Genomic DNA, 16,138 nt, shown 5'->3' on the forward strand with positions numbered 1-16,138 from the left:
AAATAGGAATTAAATACAAACACAATAGTATGGAGTCATACTGAGCTTAGTAGAGAAGTTTTACCTCAAGATGGAGTTTTAAAGTAATTTTGAAAAGTTTCAAAATGTACAATAATTGTGAAAATGATAAAACATTGATAAATATTATTCAAAAACACCTAAAGTGTCTATTTTACTCATCGAAAATGGGTTCAAGTCACGAAACAGACTACACGGAGAAAAAAGAGTTCCCAAAATCGTGAACAATCGTTCATGAAAATGGGAACCACGAACAAAAGATTCAAATTTCATGGTACGTTTTTCAAAATCGTACCATGGGATTTGAACACTTTGTTCGAGGTTCCCATTTTCATGAACGCTTGTTCACGATTTTTGGAACTCTTTTTTCTCCGTGTACATTCTTGGATTCTTTGGGCAATTTAGATCGGGATTCGCATCCCGGCTCGGACCAACACAACTAGTGATTAGGGTGCCCAAAATATGGGACTTCTTCTCAAAACCTCGCTCCGCAAGCTGAATGTTGTTCTGTGAGCTATATTAGGACTGGGTCAAATATGAGCAAAATCTGTCAACATTTACCCATAGATACTCAAAGGTGAATTGTTTCTGGAAAAAATCGAAAAAAATCAAAACTAAATTTTCTCACGGTTTGGTCATCCAAATATGCCCAAAAGTGAGATTCCCATTGAACATTTAATGTTCTAACACTTTGTAGAACAAACCGAAAACAATAAAACTCGATCCTAAAAAGTTATAAGCTATTTAAAAAATAATAATTTTTGCATGATTTTTTTTTTCACCAGCTTTAGGCTCGGGTATCAATGGGTTAATCTCAACCAATTTCACTCAAAATTTGCACACGTGCTTAAAATAACCCAAAAACGGTCATTTTTCTGATTTCTTAATAAAGGAAAGATAGTTAATCGTCCCAAGCGAAAACTTATAATTACACCTTAGGAAAGGCGACCTTTGGAATGTTAACTTTAACCTAAACATGTTAACATTAAGTTAAGAAATAGCCACTGAAGCCGTTTTGTAAATGCAGGTCTGATACTGGGAAAAATAACTTTTTTGCAATTCCGTCGTGAAACTACTTACTTTTCCTGTCATTCTTGAACGACGAAATAGCCTACTTTTCTGTACCAAAAATAACAGAATCGAATAGCAACACTTTTCAAAATAAATGCTCAAATGGGTGCTGAAAAGTTGAACTTTTCAGCACTTGTTTCGAAAAGTAACACTTTTCAACATTTGACATTAAATTTCACTTAGTGTGTTTTTTTGGAATTGCAAAAAAATTGGTATGGAACTCGTTGCAACACTTGATTTTTTCAGCACTCTTCGTATTTATCCAACTCGGTGAACCTCGTTGGATAAATGTACGACTCGTGCTGAAAAAAATCTTTTTTTTTGCAACTTGTTGCATAATAGTAGTTTATGCAACAAGTTGCAAACAGAGGATTTTTTCAGCACGAGTCGTACATTTATCCAACAAGGTTCACCGAGTTTGATAAATACGAAGAGTGCTGAAAAAATCAAGTGTTGCAACGAGTTCCATACATTTTTTTTTGCAATTCCAAAAAACACACACTGAGTGAAATTTTACGTCAAATTTTCATGTATTTTGTCAATAAATCGTTTAAATCAAAAAATGTTGAAAAGTGTTACTTTTCGAAACAAGTGCTGAATAGTTCAACTTTTCAGCACGCATTTGAGTGCTGAAAAGTAGAACTTTTCAGCATTTATTTTGAAAAGTGTTGCTATTCGATTCTGTTATTTTTGGTACAGAAAAGTAGGCTATTTCGTCGTTCAAGAATGACAGGAAAAATAAATAGTTTCACGACGGAATTGCAAAAACTACTATTTTCCCCATCTTTTGGGAATATTGAAAATATAACAGATAAAAATATAGTAAAATCACACCGCTATAATAAAATAAATTTTCTTATTCCAATTAACTCATATTACTATATCTAACCACTAAACGAAACACAAAAGATGTTTGCAAAATTTGATAAAGGCAAATGCAAATATTGATAAATCCGCAGTAAGGGTAACATTTGGTCTGGGGCTCAGGTTCAGAAGAAATCTTATGAAAAATTAAATTAACATAAATTTACGTTTCTAGAACAAAGCCTGTCATTTTGGAAAAAAATTACTTTTTGAAAAATCAATCTGAATAGAACATTACTCAAATGTTTGAAAAAAAAATCATTTTCAACATCTTGTATGTTGTCAATTCTCAATTCAGCTTTAAAAAATCCCTTGAACAAGTTACGTTGTTGAATTATTAGGTAATTTTTAGAATGTTCGTCATTTAAGGCAGGTTTTGACAAAATTCGTAAAATTATGGGAAAATATTTAAAAACATTTTTACGTAAAATAGAAGCAAAACGATGATGACTTTTTCTGCACGACTGTAACATTTGGTACTCGGTGAACCTCGTTGGATAAAGAAAACGAGTACTGAAAAAAAAACAAATTTTGCAGCGAGTTACAAACAACATTTTTTGCAATTCAAACAAGCTTTTCTCGGCAAACTTCGTCCTACCCTTTTTAGGTTTCCTAACGTTTTTAGCTTGTTTGATTTTTCAGCCTCCTGTGATCAAAATTTGATTATACGCAGCTTTTCCCATACAATTTACCGATGTTCGGAATCGGTCCCAGAGTGGCCAAAGTATCAATTAGTTAGCGTAAGAACCTTCCTTGGACTTATACGAACCCAACGCAACAAAGAGCACCTCGATCCGACGCTCCGTATTGAATTGAGTCGCGTTCTAACAAAACCGACGATTTTTTTATATATTTAGATGACCATGTGTTTAGTCAATTCCCACCGTTCAAATCGAAACAATATTGAAAAGTATTACTTATCCATACGAGGGCTGAAAAGTTCAACTTTTCAGCACCCATTTCAGTGCTGAAAAGTATAAGCCCTTGTATCGAAACATATTACTTTTCGATTCTTTTATTTTTGGTTGAGGTCTTTCGTGAATGACACGAAGAGTAAGTAGTTTCACGACGGAATCGCAAAAGTTCGGAAATAAAAGAATGTATAAATACATAAGCTATTAAGCAGGCCAACTTCACTTTTGCCTCTTTTATATCGAAACTATTTTTTAGAATATTATATAAGATTAGATTGGACTTTATTTTTTAGAATATTAGCAACTGAAAGTGTTTTGTTACTTCCTTTGAGCTTCTCGAAAATTGATAGGTTATCAAAGAGGCATATTCACCTTTTTTTGCCTTCCTCACTGAGGTAAGGCTATAATCCTGCTCTAAAAATGAACTTCGTATAAAAACGTCGTAGACCCACCTTCATGTATACATATCGACTCAGAATCGAAAACTGAACAAATGTCTGTATGTATGTGTGTGTGTATGTGTGTGTGTATGTGTGTGTGTATGTATGTATGTGACCAACAAACTAGCTCATGTTTCTCGGCACTGGCTGAACCGATTTGACCCGAACTTGTTGCATTCGACTTGGTTTAGGGTCCCATAGATCGAGTTTTATACAGATTGATGTTTCGATAAGTAGTTCAAAAGTTATGTATAAAAATATGTTTTCACATATATTTGGATCTCACTTAACTGTATGTAAACTATGTCCGGGTCCATCATCCGACCCATCGTTGGTTAGGTTATCAAAAGACCTTTCCAACGAGTCCAAAACATTGAAGATCTGGCAACCCTGTCTCGAGATATGGCCACTTAAGTGATATTGATATACTTTTTTGAAGCCGGATCTCACTTAAATGTATGTAAACTATGTCCGGATCCACCATCCGACTCATTGTTGGTTAGGTTAGCAAAAGACCTTTCCAACGAGCCCAAAACATTGAAGATCTGGCAACCCTGTCTCGAGATATGGCTCCTTAAGTTTTATTGATGTACTTTTTTGAAGCCGGATCTCACTTAAATGTATGTAAACTATGTCCGGATCCACCATCCGACCTATTGTTGGTTAATTTATCAAAAGAACTTTCCAACGAGTCCAAAACATTGAAGATCTGGCAACCCTGTCTCGAGATATAGCCACTTAAGTGATATTGATGTACTTTTTTGAAGCCGGATCTCACTTAAATGTATGTAAACTATGTCCGGATCCACCATCCGATCCATCGTTGGTTAGGTTATCAAAAGACCTTTCCAACGAGCCCAAAACATTGAAGATCTGGCAACCCTGTCTCGAGATATGGCCACTTGAGTGATATCGATGTACTTTTTGGAAGCCGGATCCAAAAAATAGTTGAAACTTGTGTACAGCCATTGTTGTGAGGAAGGCTCCAACCACATAGGTGGATTAAGTAAGTTTTTTTGTAGGAAATTGAATTTCCTACAAGAAATCAGTTTTGGGCAAGACCCGCGCCACCTGACAGAATAATACTGAAACGATGTTTTTCTGCTTACATTTTTGCGATTTTCTCTATGTAAACTTCAACGATAAAAAGCGACCCATTAACCTTAACCGATTTGGCTCAAAATTTGCACAGATACTTATTTTTGTCCTAGGAATCGAATCAGAGGGCATCCCTGATGTCGATTTTTTATTGTCACCCTATTGTCTACACATAGTTTTGGTCAATTGACCAATTTATTTAGCTAAGAATTCAGTATAAAAGGGCTACTTGAATTGACAACTCGTAACATGTTTTGTATCATCTAAAATGCTTTAACATTCCAACGTCCAAGGCTCCAAAAAAGTTGGAACGGTAACTTCAACTCAATGGTTCTTGGGCCTAACTCAACCGATCAAGATGATTCTTCGTTCCAGTGATTTGTCTAGATAATTCTAGAACTTTGCAGAACTTAATTTGATCAAATATGTAATTTTTGCGATCAAAAACATCGTTCCAACTTTTTTTTTCGCGTGTAAAAAAATTCGCTGAAAATTCCGCGAAGGCAGTGTTTTTAAAAAAGGTGGAACGATGTTTTTGATCGCAAAAAATACATATTTGATCAAATTAAGTTCTGCAAAGTTCTAGAATTATCTAGACATCCTAACAAATCACTGGAACGAAGAATCATCTTGATTGGTTGAGTTAGGCCCGAGAACCAGCGAGTTGAAGTTACCGTTCCACCTTTTTTGGGAGGCTCGGGCGTCCGTGTAAGTTAGACATGCGTTGGGCGTTCCAGTGTTAATGTCGTTAATGTCACATTAAAAACAGTGAATATTTGATTAAGCTTTCTGCAGTCTCTTTATCATTAACAACTAGAAGCGATTCACCAATTCCAAAGAAGCAAGAATACAATTTCAACCGAAAATTCGGACTGTAGATTTAATTATTTTAACCATAATGCTTACCTTTTTTCCTAGTACAAAATAAACCATAGTTTTGTACTTCTAAAATACGCCTCGTACGTACACAACAGAACATTACGACCTTCACAGCCCATCAACGCGCGCCCGCAACGCGCCACGGATGAAAGGAAATGTCCAGCGGCTAAATGGCACACTAAATTGCAAATATTAAAATACCCTTCATTAGCATATATCAGCATGTTCCGACCGACCAGTGGGCTCTGAACGAGATTGAGCAGAGTGGACCCGCCGGTCGTCGCGTCCATTACCCATCATCATCGTCATCATCACCCGAAATAATCAGTATAATCGCCGGCGGTTATTGCATGTTATCAAATGCTGCACGTTCCTCCCGAAAGCGATCCGAGGTTCTAGCAGAGCCCCCACGACAGGTCGTATCAATCGTGGGTCGTAAAACACACAGCTTAGAGCCTAATTTCACCGTAGGGCGCTGCGCTAGACCGCGGTTGTCGTCCGAATGACTATAATCAACACACAGTGAGAAGGCAGGAAGACTAAACACCGACACCGATCGGCACGCCAGGGGTCCACCACTGGCCACAGACTCCGACTCCGACTTCAATCCGATGGCTCAACTTTGGGGTGATTTTATTTTCTCTCGCACCTCGGCGATGATCACCGACGATCAATCGACCGGCGACTAGAGTTCTGAACCCGCGCGTGACCTTCGGTGTACGAATTCAATAACCGAAAGGTCGACCTTGGCCCGATCAACCAATACGGTTCCAGTGCTGCCGCGGCTCCGAGCTCTGGCTTCTGATCTCCGTGACCATCACGAGTCGCACCAAAATCAGAGCCCGGCTCGTAAAACCATCAAAATTCGTCTGAATAGATCATTTCATAAAATTTTATTAACTCTTCACGAATGCTAATGTTGCGCCCGATCGAGCGGGACATGGCACATAAACATCATCTTTCGGGTTCAATCCGTGATGGGTCGTAAAAAATCAGTGGTTCAGCCCGTGCCGACGACGACGACGACAGCCCGCGGAGGAAGAAAATCGTCCATAACTGCCGTTTTCCGATTGTTATTCATTTCTCTCGCGGGGGCTCTCGAACTGAGAGCAGAGAGCTTCGGCGTCCGGCGAGAGCAGGGTCCATGAGAAAAGCAAGTGTGAAGGAGACAAAATTATTTACACGCCATTGCGCGTGGTCCGTTGGGGGACCGGCGAGCGATGGGGTGTTGGGGACTTGAACGGTTTGTGTGTTCCGAGCGAACGAGACGGAAGAAGAAATTGTGAGACCTGGAATGTGTTCAAAGAACTCGCGCCGACGGCGATTTACGACGCGCGCGGTTGGGTTGACGATAAAATTATTATAATAACAATAAAAAAGTTTGATTTGTACCGAAATTTTAGGGGAGCGCTTTCGATTGTGCGGGGGGAAGAATTTTGTTCTAGTTTTCCGAATGGACACTAAAGTAGTATGTTTTATTCTCGATTGATTTCAGGTTTGGTTTCAAAACAAGCGCTCGAAAGAACGGAGGCTCAAACAACTGACCAGCATGGGCCGAGGGCCGTTCTTCGGGGGAGCACGAAAAATGCGCGGATTCCCGATGAATCTGTCGCCCGGTGGATTGGACGAGCCTGGCTTTCCCTACTTTGCTGCCGACGGCAAGTTCGACTTTGGCTACGGCGGACCGCCGTTCCATCCCCACGATGCGCCCTTTTTCCCCGGTCACCCTGGCGCTGGACCAATGCCTTTTAACGCTCCGGGTAAGTCGTAGAAAAGCAACACCAAGGGACAGTCCCGATCAATCGACGATTAATGCTTAGCTTTCTCTCCTATGCAGGAGGACCCATGGACCACTCCGGACCGATCCCCATGGTGAGCGACTTCGGTGGCATGACCCCGGAGACAAACTTCCTCGGCCAGCCAAACGGTCCCCCGGGTAATGCGGCCGGCCTCGGTGGCCCGCCTGAGAATATGATCGGTGGACCGAGGCCCGGCAGCCCCGAGTTCATGACCTCCGGCAACTTCTCCGAACCTCAGAACATGCAAAACGAGGGACTGGTTTGGTAAAAATTACTGAACTTTTTTAGCATTGTTAAGTGATAGTTAATTCCTAAGTAATTTATTTGTTTTTGTTAACTATTTCCTAAACGGGTCGCGCACGGCCAGCAGAATAAAGAGATAGATTTATTACGTTTGAGCTTCTCGCAGATTGCTGCATTTAAACGAATTGTGTACATACTGCTGCCATGGAATCCTCAAATTGCGCTCCATAGACTATTTATCAAGATTGCTCACCATGGTTTCGGTCATCGCTGAAGCAATGTTCCTAAAAAATTGCTCCATTTTTTTCAATCCAAAATTCAACAAAGTTCTAAATTCAGCAAAAAAAACAACCATGCAAAACATTTTTATGCCAACAAAATGCTTATAAATTATTATTTTTAGTTCAAAGCTCTAACTCTACTTAACTCGATCACTGTTTTTTGGTCGACAATAAATAAAATATTGAAAGACACATTTTTCAGAGTTTACAGCACTCAATTATCCGAAGGCCTTGGCAATACTTCGGTCTTTTTTTATTGTCGAGCTTAAGCATGACCCCTAAACTTCTCTAAAGTGATTTAGTATTTTTAAATCCTAGATAGCAGCAAAAATGACAGTGATAAAATATAAAAAAATGCATTTTTAAATTTAATAGGCAATAGTGGTAGTAGAACTCGAATTTGATGTTAAAAGCAGGAAAATAAAAGATCACATTTTTTCATGACTCGATTATCCGCATTCCTATACAAACCTTTAGATAATCGAACATAGGATAATCGAAATGTCGGGTACTCGAGTCTGCACTGTATATATTTTTAAATATGTTTTAAAAGAATCTAAACTCTTTTGGAAAACAAAATTGCATTAATTTTTGCCATCCTCACCTCAATGAGGAAAGGCTGTAAAATCACTCGAAAAACGAACTTTTTACTTTGACCTCCTAGACATATCGGCTCAGCATCAAATTCTGAGCAAATGTCTGTGCGGGTGGTTGGATGTTGATAAAAATAATTGCACTCGATTATCTCGGAACTGGCTGAACCGATTTTGTCCGTTTTGGCATCATTCAATCCATCTTGGGGTCCTCTTAGTCACAATCTACAAATGGCGATGTTTAGTTAAGTACTTCAAAAGTTTTTTTTAAATCGATTTTGACTTGAGTCCGGAAGATTGTAAAAAGGGTGGTTTTTGTAAGAAAACCTGTCATGCTATATATTTTTAAAGATCTGACAACCCTATCAAAAGTTATGGTCACTTAAGTGTTATTTACAGACTTTTTTGAGGCCAGATCTCAAAAATCTTGATGAAAAAGTTGTCCGGATCTATCATACAACCCATCGTTGGCTAGGTCATCAAAAGACCTTTTTAACGAGCTCAAAATATTGAAGGTCTGATAACGCTAACAAAAGTTATGAGCAATTGTGCTAAAACATAATTTTTACGGAACAAAGAAGAGTAGAAATTGCTACAGATCCAGTTGAGGCAGCATTCTTCATATTATGGCAGAAACGTTAGTAATGCTTTTTTCAGCATTTTGTTTGCATGCATTCAGGCGCAACTGAATACAAGCAGAAAGCTTTTTCAATTGATTTTAGGAGGAAGGCACCAATTACAGAGGTGGTTTAAAGTAACGTTTTTTTCTAAGAACCTGTAAAGAAAATGATCTATTTTGTTGATATTGATCATTTTTTAAGTCAAACAAGTCAAAAATTAAGAAACTGTAATTTTAACTATAGAAAACGTTAACTTTTTAATCTCAAGATTCTGTGAAATTTTAAATGGCTTTGAGAACAAAACAATAAATAAGCATATAAAATAGTTTATTGCGGACTTTAAAAAAAAAACTAAAAATATGTGTGTTCAATCTTGATAACGAGTCTATGCAAATTATTTTGTTATTTTTTAGTTTTTCATATCAGACAAAACAACCTGCGAAAGGTTCGTCTCGTCAAATGGAACCGATTGGCCATACTAAGGCCACCGATAGCTTCTCGAATATATTTCGCCAGAGTGAGAAAGAGCAAACGAATAAAAAAAACTAACTTTGCTCCGTTCGATTTTGTTGCGTTTTAAGTCGTTTAGTGGATGGCTCGTTAACAGGCTTGTTTTCATCTCACATCACGTAAAATGCTAAAAAACCAACAGTTTAAGAATATCCGTTGAACGAATGTGACCGAACGGCGCTTGGTTATGACATCATTTGGGAGGGAATTTGACAACTGTTTGATTTATTTAAACAAAATCATCTTCACTTCTCCACGTTTTTTAAACACATCGTGTATGGATCTCAAATTTACAAAAGTTATTATTTGAAAAGTTGCATTCCAAATGAGTCATAACCAGCAAAGCCAAGAAATGATCAGTTTTAAGGATCTTTTTCTAGAAGACAATTCAAAGTGCTGTCTGAAGCAGTTGCAAACAAAATCAATCCTACCATCAGTATTATTAATTAGAGAAGAGAAAGAAAACATCTTGAAATAGTTGAAGAGCTGCAAAGTTTTTAAATCTTATTAAAATAGAACAAAAATAAGCTCAACTCACCGACAAATGCGGAAAAAATTCTGAATCTTTCATTTTTTCAGTTATGCGTTGTTAAAACTTTATGAACCTCATTTTTGTTTTGGATTCGACGACTAAACGCAATTTATATTCAAAAGTCTGAGCTCACCAACATGAAAGCGTACAAGCGAGTCGATTTTTAACATTGTAACTAATAGACAGATAAGTAGAGCAAACACCACCAATCAATCTCGTCGAAAAATGTATCAAATGAGTTACGCGCGTGCATCCCACATTCAGTGCGACACGGGAAATGAAGAATGATTGTGAGTAAACTGTATGGAAAGATACTTTCCCCCTAAAGCAGAAGAAAGAAAAACTTCCTCGTACATTTCAAAACAGCTTTATTTTTTTTAAGTTGGTTAGGAAGGAAACTGTAAATAACGTTTTAACTGTGCGCCTTTTTACAAGTGTAAAGCAGAAACAAATCAGCTCGCAAATTTGAGCGAAAGAAAAGTCAGTAAGGCGCGATGCAAATGAAAGTGAAGCCGAAGTGAAATCGAAGAAGTAGATAAATTTAGATGAAATTGTAAGTTGATGAAAAGATGAGTAGGGAAAACTGACTTTTCTTTCGCTTTAAGTTTGTGGTTCTTTTCAATGCAAAAATTTGAAGAACACACTCTATAAACTATATCGGTAAATGGATATCAGAAAACGATGTGGCAGAGGTGGAAAGCGTAGGTACTCGTAGGTGTAATATAAAATACTGCAAAGGGTTGTACATAAGCGGGCAATGAAAATAAATAGGCGAGTGTTACGCGGATACTCACCACGTGGGAGTATGAGCATTGTCAAAGTATTTATATAATCGGTGACAATGGAAAACAATAAGAAAGCAACGGTGGAACGTAAGGTGGACAAAAACAAACATTGTGTTAATATTTATATAGGAAATGACACTATGGAAATATTAAAAAATAAAATTAATGTGAAATTTAGCAACAGATGTTATCCTTTATCCGAAAATCCATGAACTTCATTGATTCCAACTTCGTTTTTACATAAATCAAACTAATTTTCCTTATATTTACAGCTATGTTAATTGTTTAAATATGTTCCAAATATTAGATTGAATCACTCTCAGCATTACTTTTTTCAACGATGAAAACGGATCGGGTGACTACTGAACTGCCGCTCGAAGCAAGTCAGTCCATCAAATTTTCTGTAATGATGCAGTTTGATTCAAAATCATGCGAACTTTAAAAAAAAAATAAGTATTCAGTAAATTAAAAAAAAAAACATAGAAAATCCGTAAAATTCTAACAAGTAGCCTTATGGGAGCCACAAATTTGCCTTGCGTGTTTCTCGGCTTGCTATTTTTACATCAACATTTCCGGTATTTTTTTTTTGTTTTGTTTGGCCGTTAAGATGAACGACATTTTCGTAAATTTTTGTAAAATCACATTTTTCAAAATGTTTAAATCCGTACCATTTCAATAAAAAAAACAGCCAAACATTTGAGAAAGTCGTATGAAAACTTAAAATGGCGTTTTGACGGTGGCTGGACCAAAGATTTTATGTCTGAAAATATTTTTATCTGATTCCTCAGAAAATTTCATATAACATATCAAAAAATTAGCGAAACGTTTCCGAGATCTAATTTTTTGAAAATAAAAACTGAAAATAAAAAATGACGAAAACCAAAACCAAAATTGTCGTATTTGAAAAGCAAACTAATCACCTTTCATTTGCGTCCAAGACAGCTAAAATGATTTTTTGAAAATTGTTGACTTTTTGGTTTGGTTCAAAAGCAAGCGTGACATTGCATGTTATAAGTATAGGAAAAGCGTGACAAAGGGCGGGAGGGGGGGGGGTAAATTTTGGCCGATTTTAGCGTGACGTACTTTATGGATGAAGCCTAAGGAAGACAAATTCCGTTGTGAAACTATTTACATTTCCTGTCATTTTCGAGTAACGAAATGAGAATGTACTTTTCGGCATCGATATGAGTGCTGAAACTATTCTACTATTATAGAAATGCACCATTTTCGAAAAAAAAATAACAATGCTAACACCTTTATAAGGACGTAACCTGAAAACTGGCCAGACAAAGATTTTCATAATTCACCCTTAGGAGGAGCTCTACGGTCTTACCAATGAAATGGTGTATAAAACTTGAAGTGGTGTTTTTATTTTATATTTTATACAAATTTTCCGAATACACCAAACCGATCAGAAAATCCCTTCTCAAGATACAAATGTTCTAAATGTCGATTTGCGCAAACCTTAGTTGCATTGTTAATTTGATTTTGGTTAACCGCGGTAAATTTTCTTGAAATAATCCTTTGGCGTCGAACTGTCAAAAATTGATCACGGTGGATACTTTTCTACCACAGTTTTATGTGTGATCAATGTGGTAAATGCTTTGGTGGATTTTTGACAATTCAAATTTTTCAAGAAAATTTACCGCGACAACCAAAATCAAATTAACACTCAAACGCTCGGGTAGTCATTTGACCCCTATTTTTTTTCTTAAAAATCTCATAACTTTTGATAGAATTGACCAATTTGGATGCTTCCGGGTGCAAAAGATCCAGATTTGTCTATATTTTCAACTATCAGACGGAGGACAAATGTGGTCCATTTTTACCGGAGATATTCCGGATTCTGTTGGGGTACCTCGGCCCTCCTATATGGATATTTGGCCAATATAATAAAAACTTTTCAACAGAATAAAATCGGAAATGATGCAAAACTTCAAGGAATCATCCTAAAACATCATCCTGCATAGATACATGACATGCTGAAGACCTTCGGGACCGGAACAGGTTCTATCCGGAAACGGTTCACTGAGCTGATGTCAATTGTTGCCCAACTGGAACCGGCTCCGCTGCCCCGTAGGAGTTAACCATGTCAATTATTTTTGCAGGATGATGTATTAGGATGATGCCTTGTAGTTTTGCATCATTTCCGAAATTTTTCTGTTGAAAAGTTTTTATTATATTGGCCAAATACCCATATAGGAGGGCCGAGGTACCCCAACAGAATCCGGAATATCTCCGGTAAAAATGGACCACATTTGTCCCCCATCTGGCAGTTCAAAATATAGACAAATCTGGATTTTTTGCAACCAAAAGCATCCAAATTGGTCAATTCTATCAAAAGTTATGGGATTTCTAAGAAAAAAAATAGGGGTCAAATGACTACCCGAGCGTTTGAGTGTTAACAATGCTACTCTTCTCTTCAGAATTCCTCTGCTGAACCTCAGCAACGAGAGGCCCAATGTTCAATGATTCTCTTACACATTTATACAGCAATTCCCCACGAAAACAGCATGATTCGAAAAAAAAGCTCTCCGATCGGGCTTAAAATTTTTCTGGGGGATCCTTGGCCGAGATAATTAGACCCGTATTTTTTGTTTGGCCATTAGGGTGACCTACGCCGTGTTAGGGTGGTTCGAAAAATGGCAATTTTCGTCGATTTTCGCAAAAACCACTTTTTTCAAAAAGTCATATCTCCGCGCCCTTTCATCCGATTTTAGCTGTCCTAGACGCAAAACAAACATTTGTAAAGATCGTATGAAAACTCGTAAGCAATGACCTATACATGTTAGGGTACCAACATTTTCGTTATTAAAAGACGCAACTTTTGGTACCATAACATCTATAGGTCATCGCTGAAATTTTAAAGTTATTGCAGTTTTAGTGAAAAAAGTCGATTTTTTCCCGTTTTCGTCATTTTCCCGTTTTTGCGCGTGGCGCGTCGAAAAACCCAGTTTTTATTTTCAAAAAATTTTATCTCATAGTATCGAAAACATAACTTCACCATTTTTTTATATGTTATGTGAAATCCGATAAAAATATTTTCAGACATATGCTCTTTTGTCTCGAGACCTTCAAAACAGCATTTTAAGTTTTCATACGACCTTTTCAAATGTTAAGCTAGATTTTTGAAACTTCTTACTATTTTCCCAAATAGCCAAACTAATCACCTTTCTTTTGCGTCTAGGACAGCTAAAATCGGATGAAATGGCGCGGAGATATGACTTTTTGAAAAAAGTGGTTTTTGCGAAAATCGACGAAAATTGCCATTTTCCGAACCACCCTAACACGGCGTAAGTCACCCTATTGGCCAAACAAAAAAATACGGGTCTAATTATTTCGGCCAAGGATCCCCCAGAAAAAAATTGAGCCCGATCGGAGAACTTTTTTTTCGAATCATGCTGTTTTCGTGGGGAATTGCTGTATAGAAAAATTGGGCAGGCTAAAAAAATGCTCACTATGGAACGGTGACGATAGATCCAAGGTTTTTATTTTAAATTTTGGGAATGATTTAAAAAAAATCCAGATTAATGATGGTTATCATGAATAAATCAATCAAGTAAACGTTTTTTTAGTTTGGTTCAAAAGGAACATTATGTTCTGCAAAAAAAAAAACAAAAAAATCAACATTGCTAGAATTACTTGTACCTTATATTTTTATCCATTGCATTACAATATATTGCAGGCAATTTTTCAAAACTATTCGAAGATGTTCAAAAGTCTTATAATATACAAAAAAAGAAAAATATCCATTATTTGTTTGAATGAAATTGCATGAAGAACGATAAACTAACTAAGCGACTAATTCATAAAGTTTGTGTATTCAATCTTCAAACCAAATAAATAGTTCATTTAAACAAATCCGTTTTTTTACAGAATAACAAAACGCTATGTGAAAAATCGAGTTCTGTGAAGTATATACAGTACCGTAATCTGGGGCGAATCGGGACTTCAGTCTGAATAGGGACAGCAGTTTTTAAAGCACTTAAAGCATTTAAATTTGGAAATGGATGTACACATTTCGTTGGTCTGAGTCTGTTCTAACCGAAACCAACCAGGAAAATCAAAATATTGTGCTTCAACATGGTTAAAACTGCTGTCCCAATTCGCCCCATGTGTCCCGATTACCCCAGTTTACGGTATGTAAAAAAAGTATTTACACCCCTTGGGCACTATGCACATATTGTGATGAAACATCTAAACAATTTAATGTTGACAGAAACCTAGTACTACGTTTTGTTCAGAAACTCATGCCAGACATTTTGCTACAAAAAGCTCATGAAAAGATGATTTCTATAAAAAGTTATATAACAAATACTATTACGAAAATAAAAAAGGTGCAAAAAAAGTTTGTACACCTTTCGAAAAATTAACATAAATAATGTTATTTGTTGACAAATCACCATAAATCCAGTCTCCCAATTACAAATATGCATCCTTGACTGATTAAAAAAATAATTTGGATTGAATATAAAGTTTACTAACTACTTAGTATAAAAGTTTATATAACTGTGGAAATTCCATATAAAATTTATCTAAACTTAATTTTGCAAACTTTTAATTCAACTAAATGCCAATATATTACCATAGAATTGCTAGATAAACATTTTGGAGTGGGTATAACACCGTTTTGGGGGTATTTGTATCGATAGAATAGATTTTTCGTTGGAATTTCGTACCAACTCGGAATTACGTCGTCGGAAAATCCGCCGGCATCTGAATCGGTCCACAATTCACAAGTCAACCTATGTGGAATCAGAAAGGGCATAAAATTTCCGATCTTTTGATACCCAAACATCTAAGGTTTCTTTTAAACTTTATATTCAGTCCAAATTATTTTTTTAATCAGTCATGGATGCCTTTTTGGAGTTGGGAGACTGGATTTATGGTGATTTGTCAACAAATAACATTATTTATTTTAATTTTTCGAAAAGTGTACAATCTTTTTTTGCACCTTTTTTATTTTCGTAATAGTATTTGTTATATAACTTTTTATAGAAATCATCTTTTCATGAGCTTTTTGTAGCAAAATGTCTGGCATGAGTTTCTGAACAAAACGTAGTACTAGGTTTCTGTCAACATTAAATTTTTTAGATGTTTCATCACAATATATGCATAGTGCCCAAGGGGTGTAAATACTTTTTTTACATACTGTACGAAAAACACCCTTGAACAATCCCATGGATAAATTATTCACATAGTATAATGAGGTGTGTGGATAACACAGGTCAAAATGCTGCTTTGGGATTTCTCTCAAGCTCTATCGCAATTTGCCTTCCGCTTCTCAATGTCCGGATAACCCAAAATTTGCTCATGGGATTTTTCCCAAATGATTTTTTTCTCTGTTCTGTTCTGATCTCTCCAAACAGAATGTCTCATCCCAATCAACTGGTTTCTATCGGTGTTCTCGAGTAGTTTTTCGTGTAATTTCCTGATTAATATTTTAGTGGATCCCTTCCAAACGCCCACGCGATTTGGGAAACGGGTGGAC

At 36.7% G+C, this 16,138-nt stretch overlaps 1 protein-coding gene across 4 annotated transcripts in view; it reads left to right on the top strand.

The window, feature by feature from the left end:
• The window catches only part of LOC120424133 (LIM/homeobox protein Lhx5), a 61,267-nt gene extending 50,443 nt beyond the window's left edge, over positions 1–10,824 (top strand). For 3 of the 4 annotated variants that reach the window (XM_039588173.2, XM_039588175.2, XM_039588177.2), the window contains 2 exons: positions 6,780–7,044; positions 7,122–10,824. In XM_039588173.2, the coding sequence (XP_039444107.1) occupies positions 6,780–7,044; positions 7,122–7,351 (495 nt within the window). In that variant the 3' untranslated portion in view covers positions 7,352–10,824. Of the gene's footprint in view, positions 1–6,779; positions 7,045–7,104 lie in introns of all 4 variants that reach the window. The other variant, XM_039588174.2, reaches the window with a different exon arrangement.
• Positions 10,825–16,138: the final 5,314 nt, after the last annotated feature.

The sequence above is a fragment of the Culex pipiens genome, chromosome 2 (genome assembly GCF_016801865.2).
Source record: "Culex pipiens pallens isolate TS chromosome 2, TS_CPP_V2, whole genome shotgun sequence".
Lineage (NCBI taxonomy): Eukaryota > Metazoa > Arthropoda > Insecta > Diptera > Culicidae > Culex > Culex pipiens.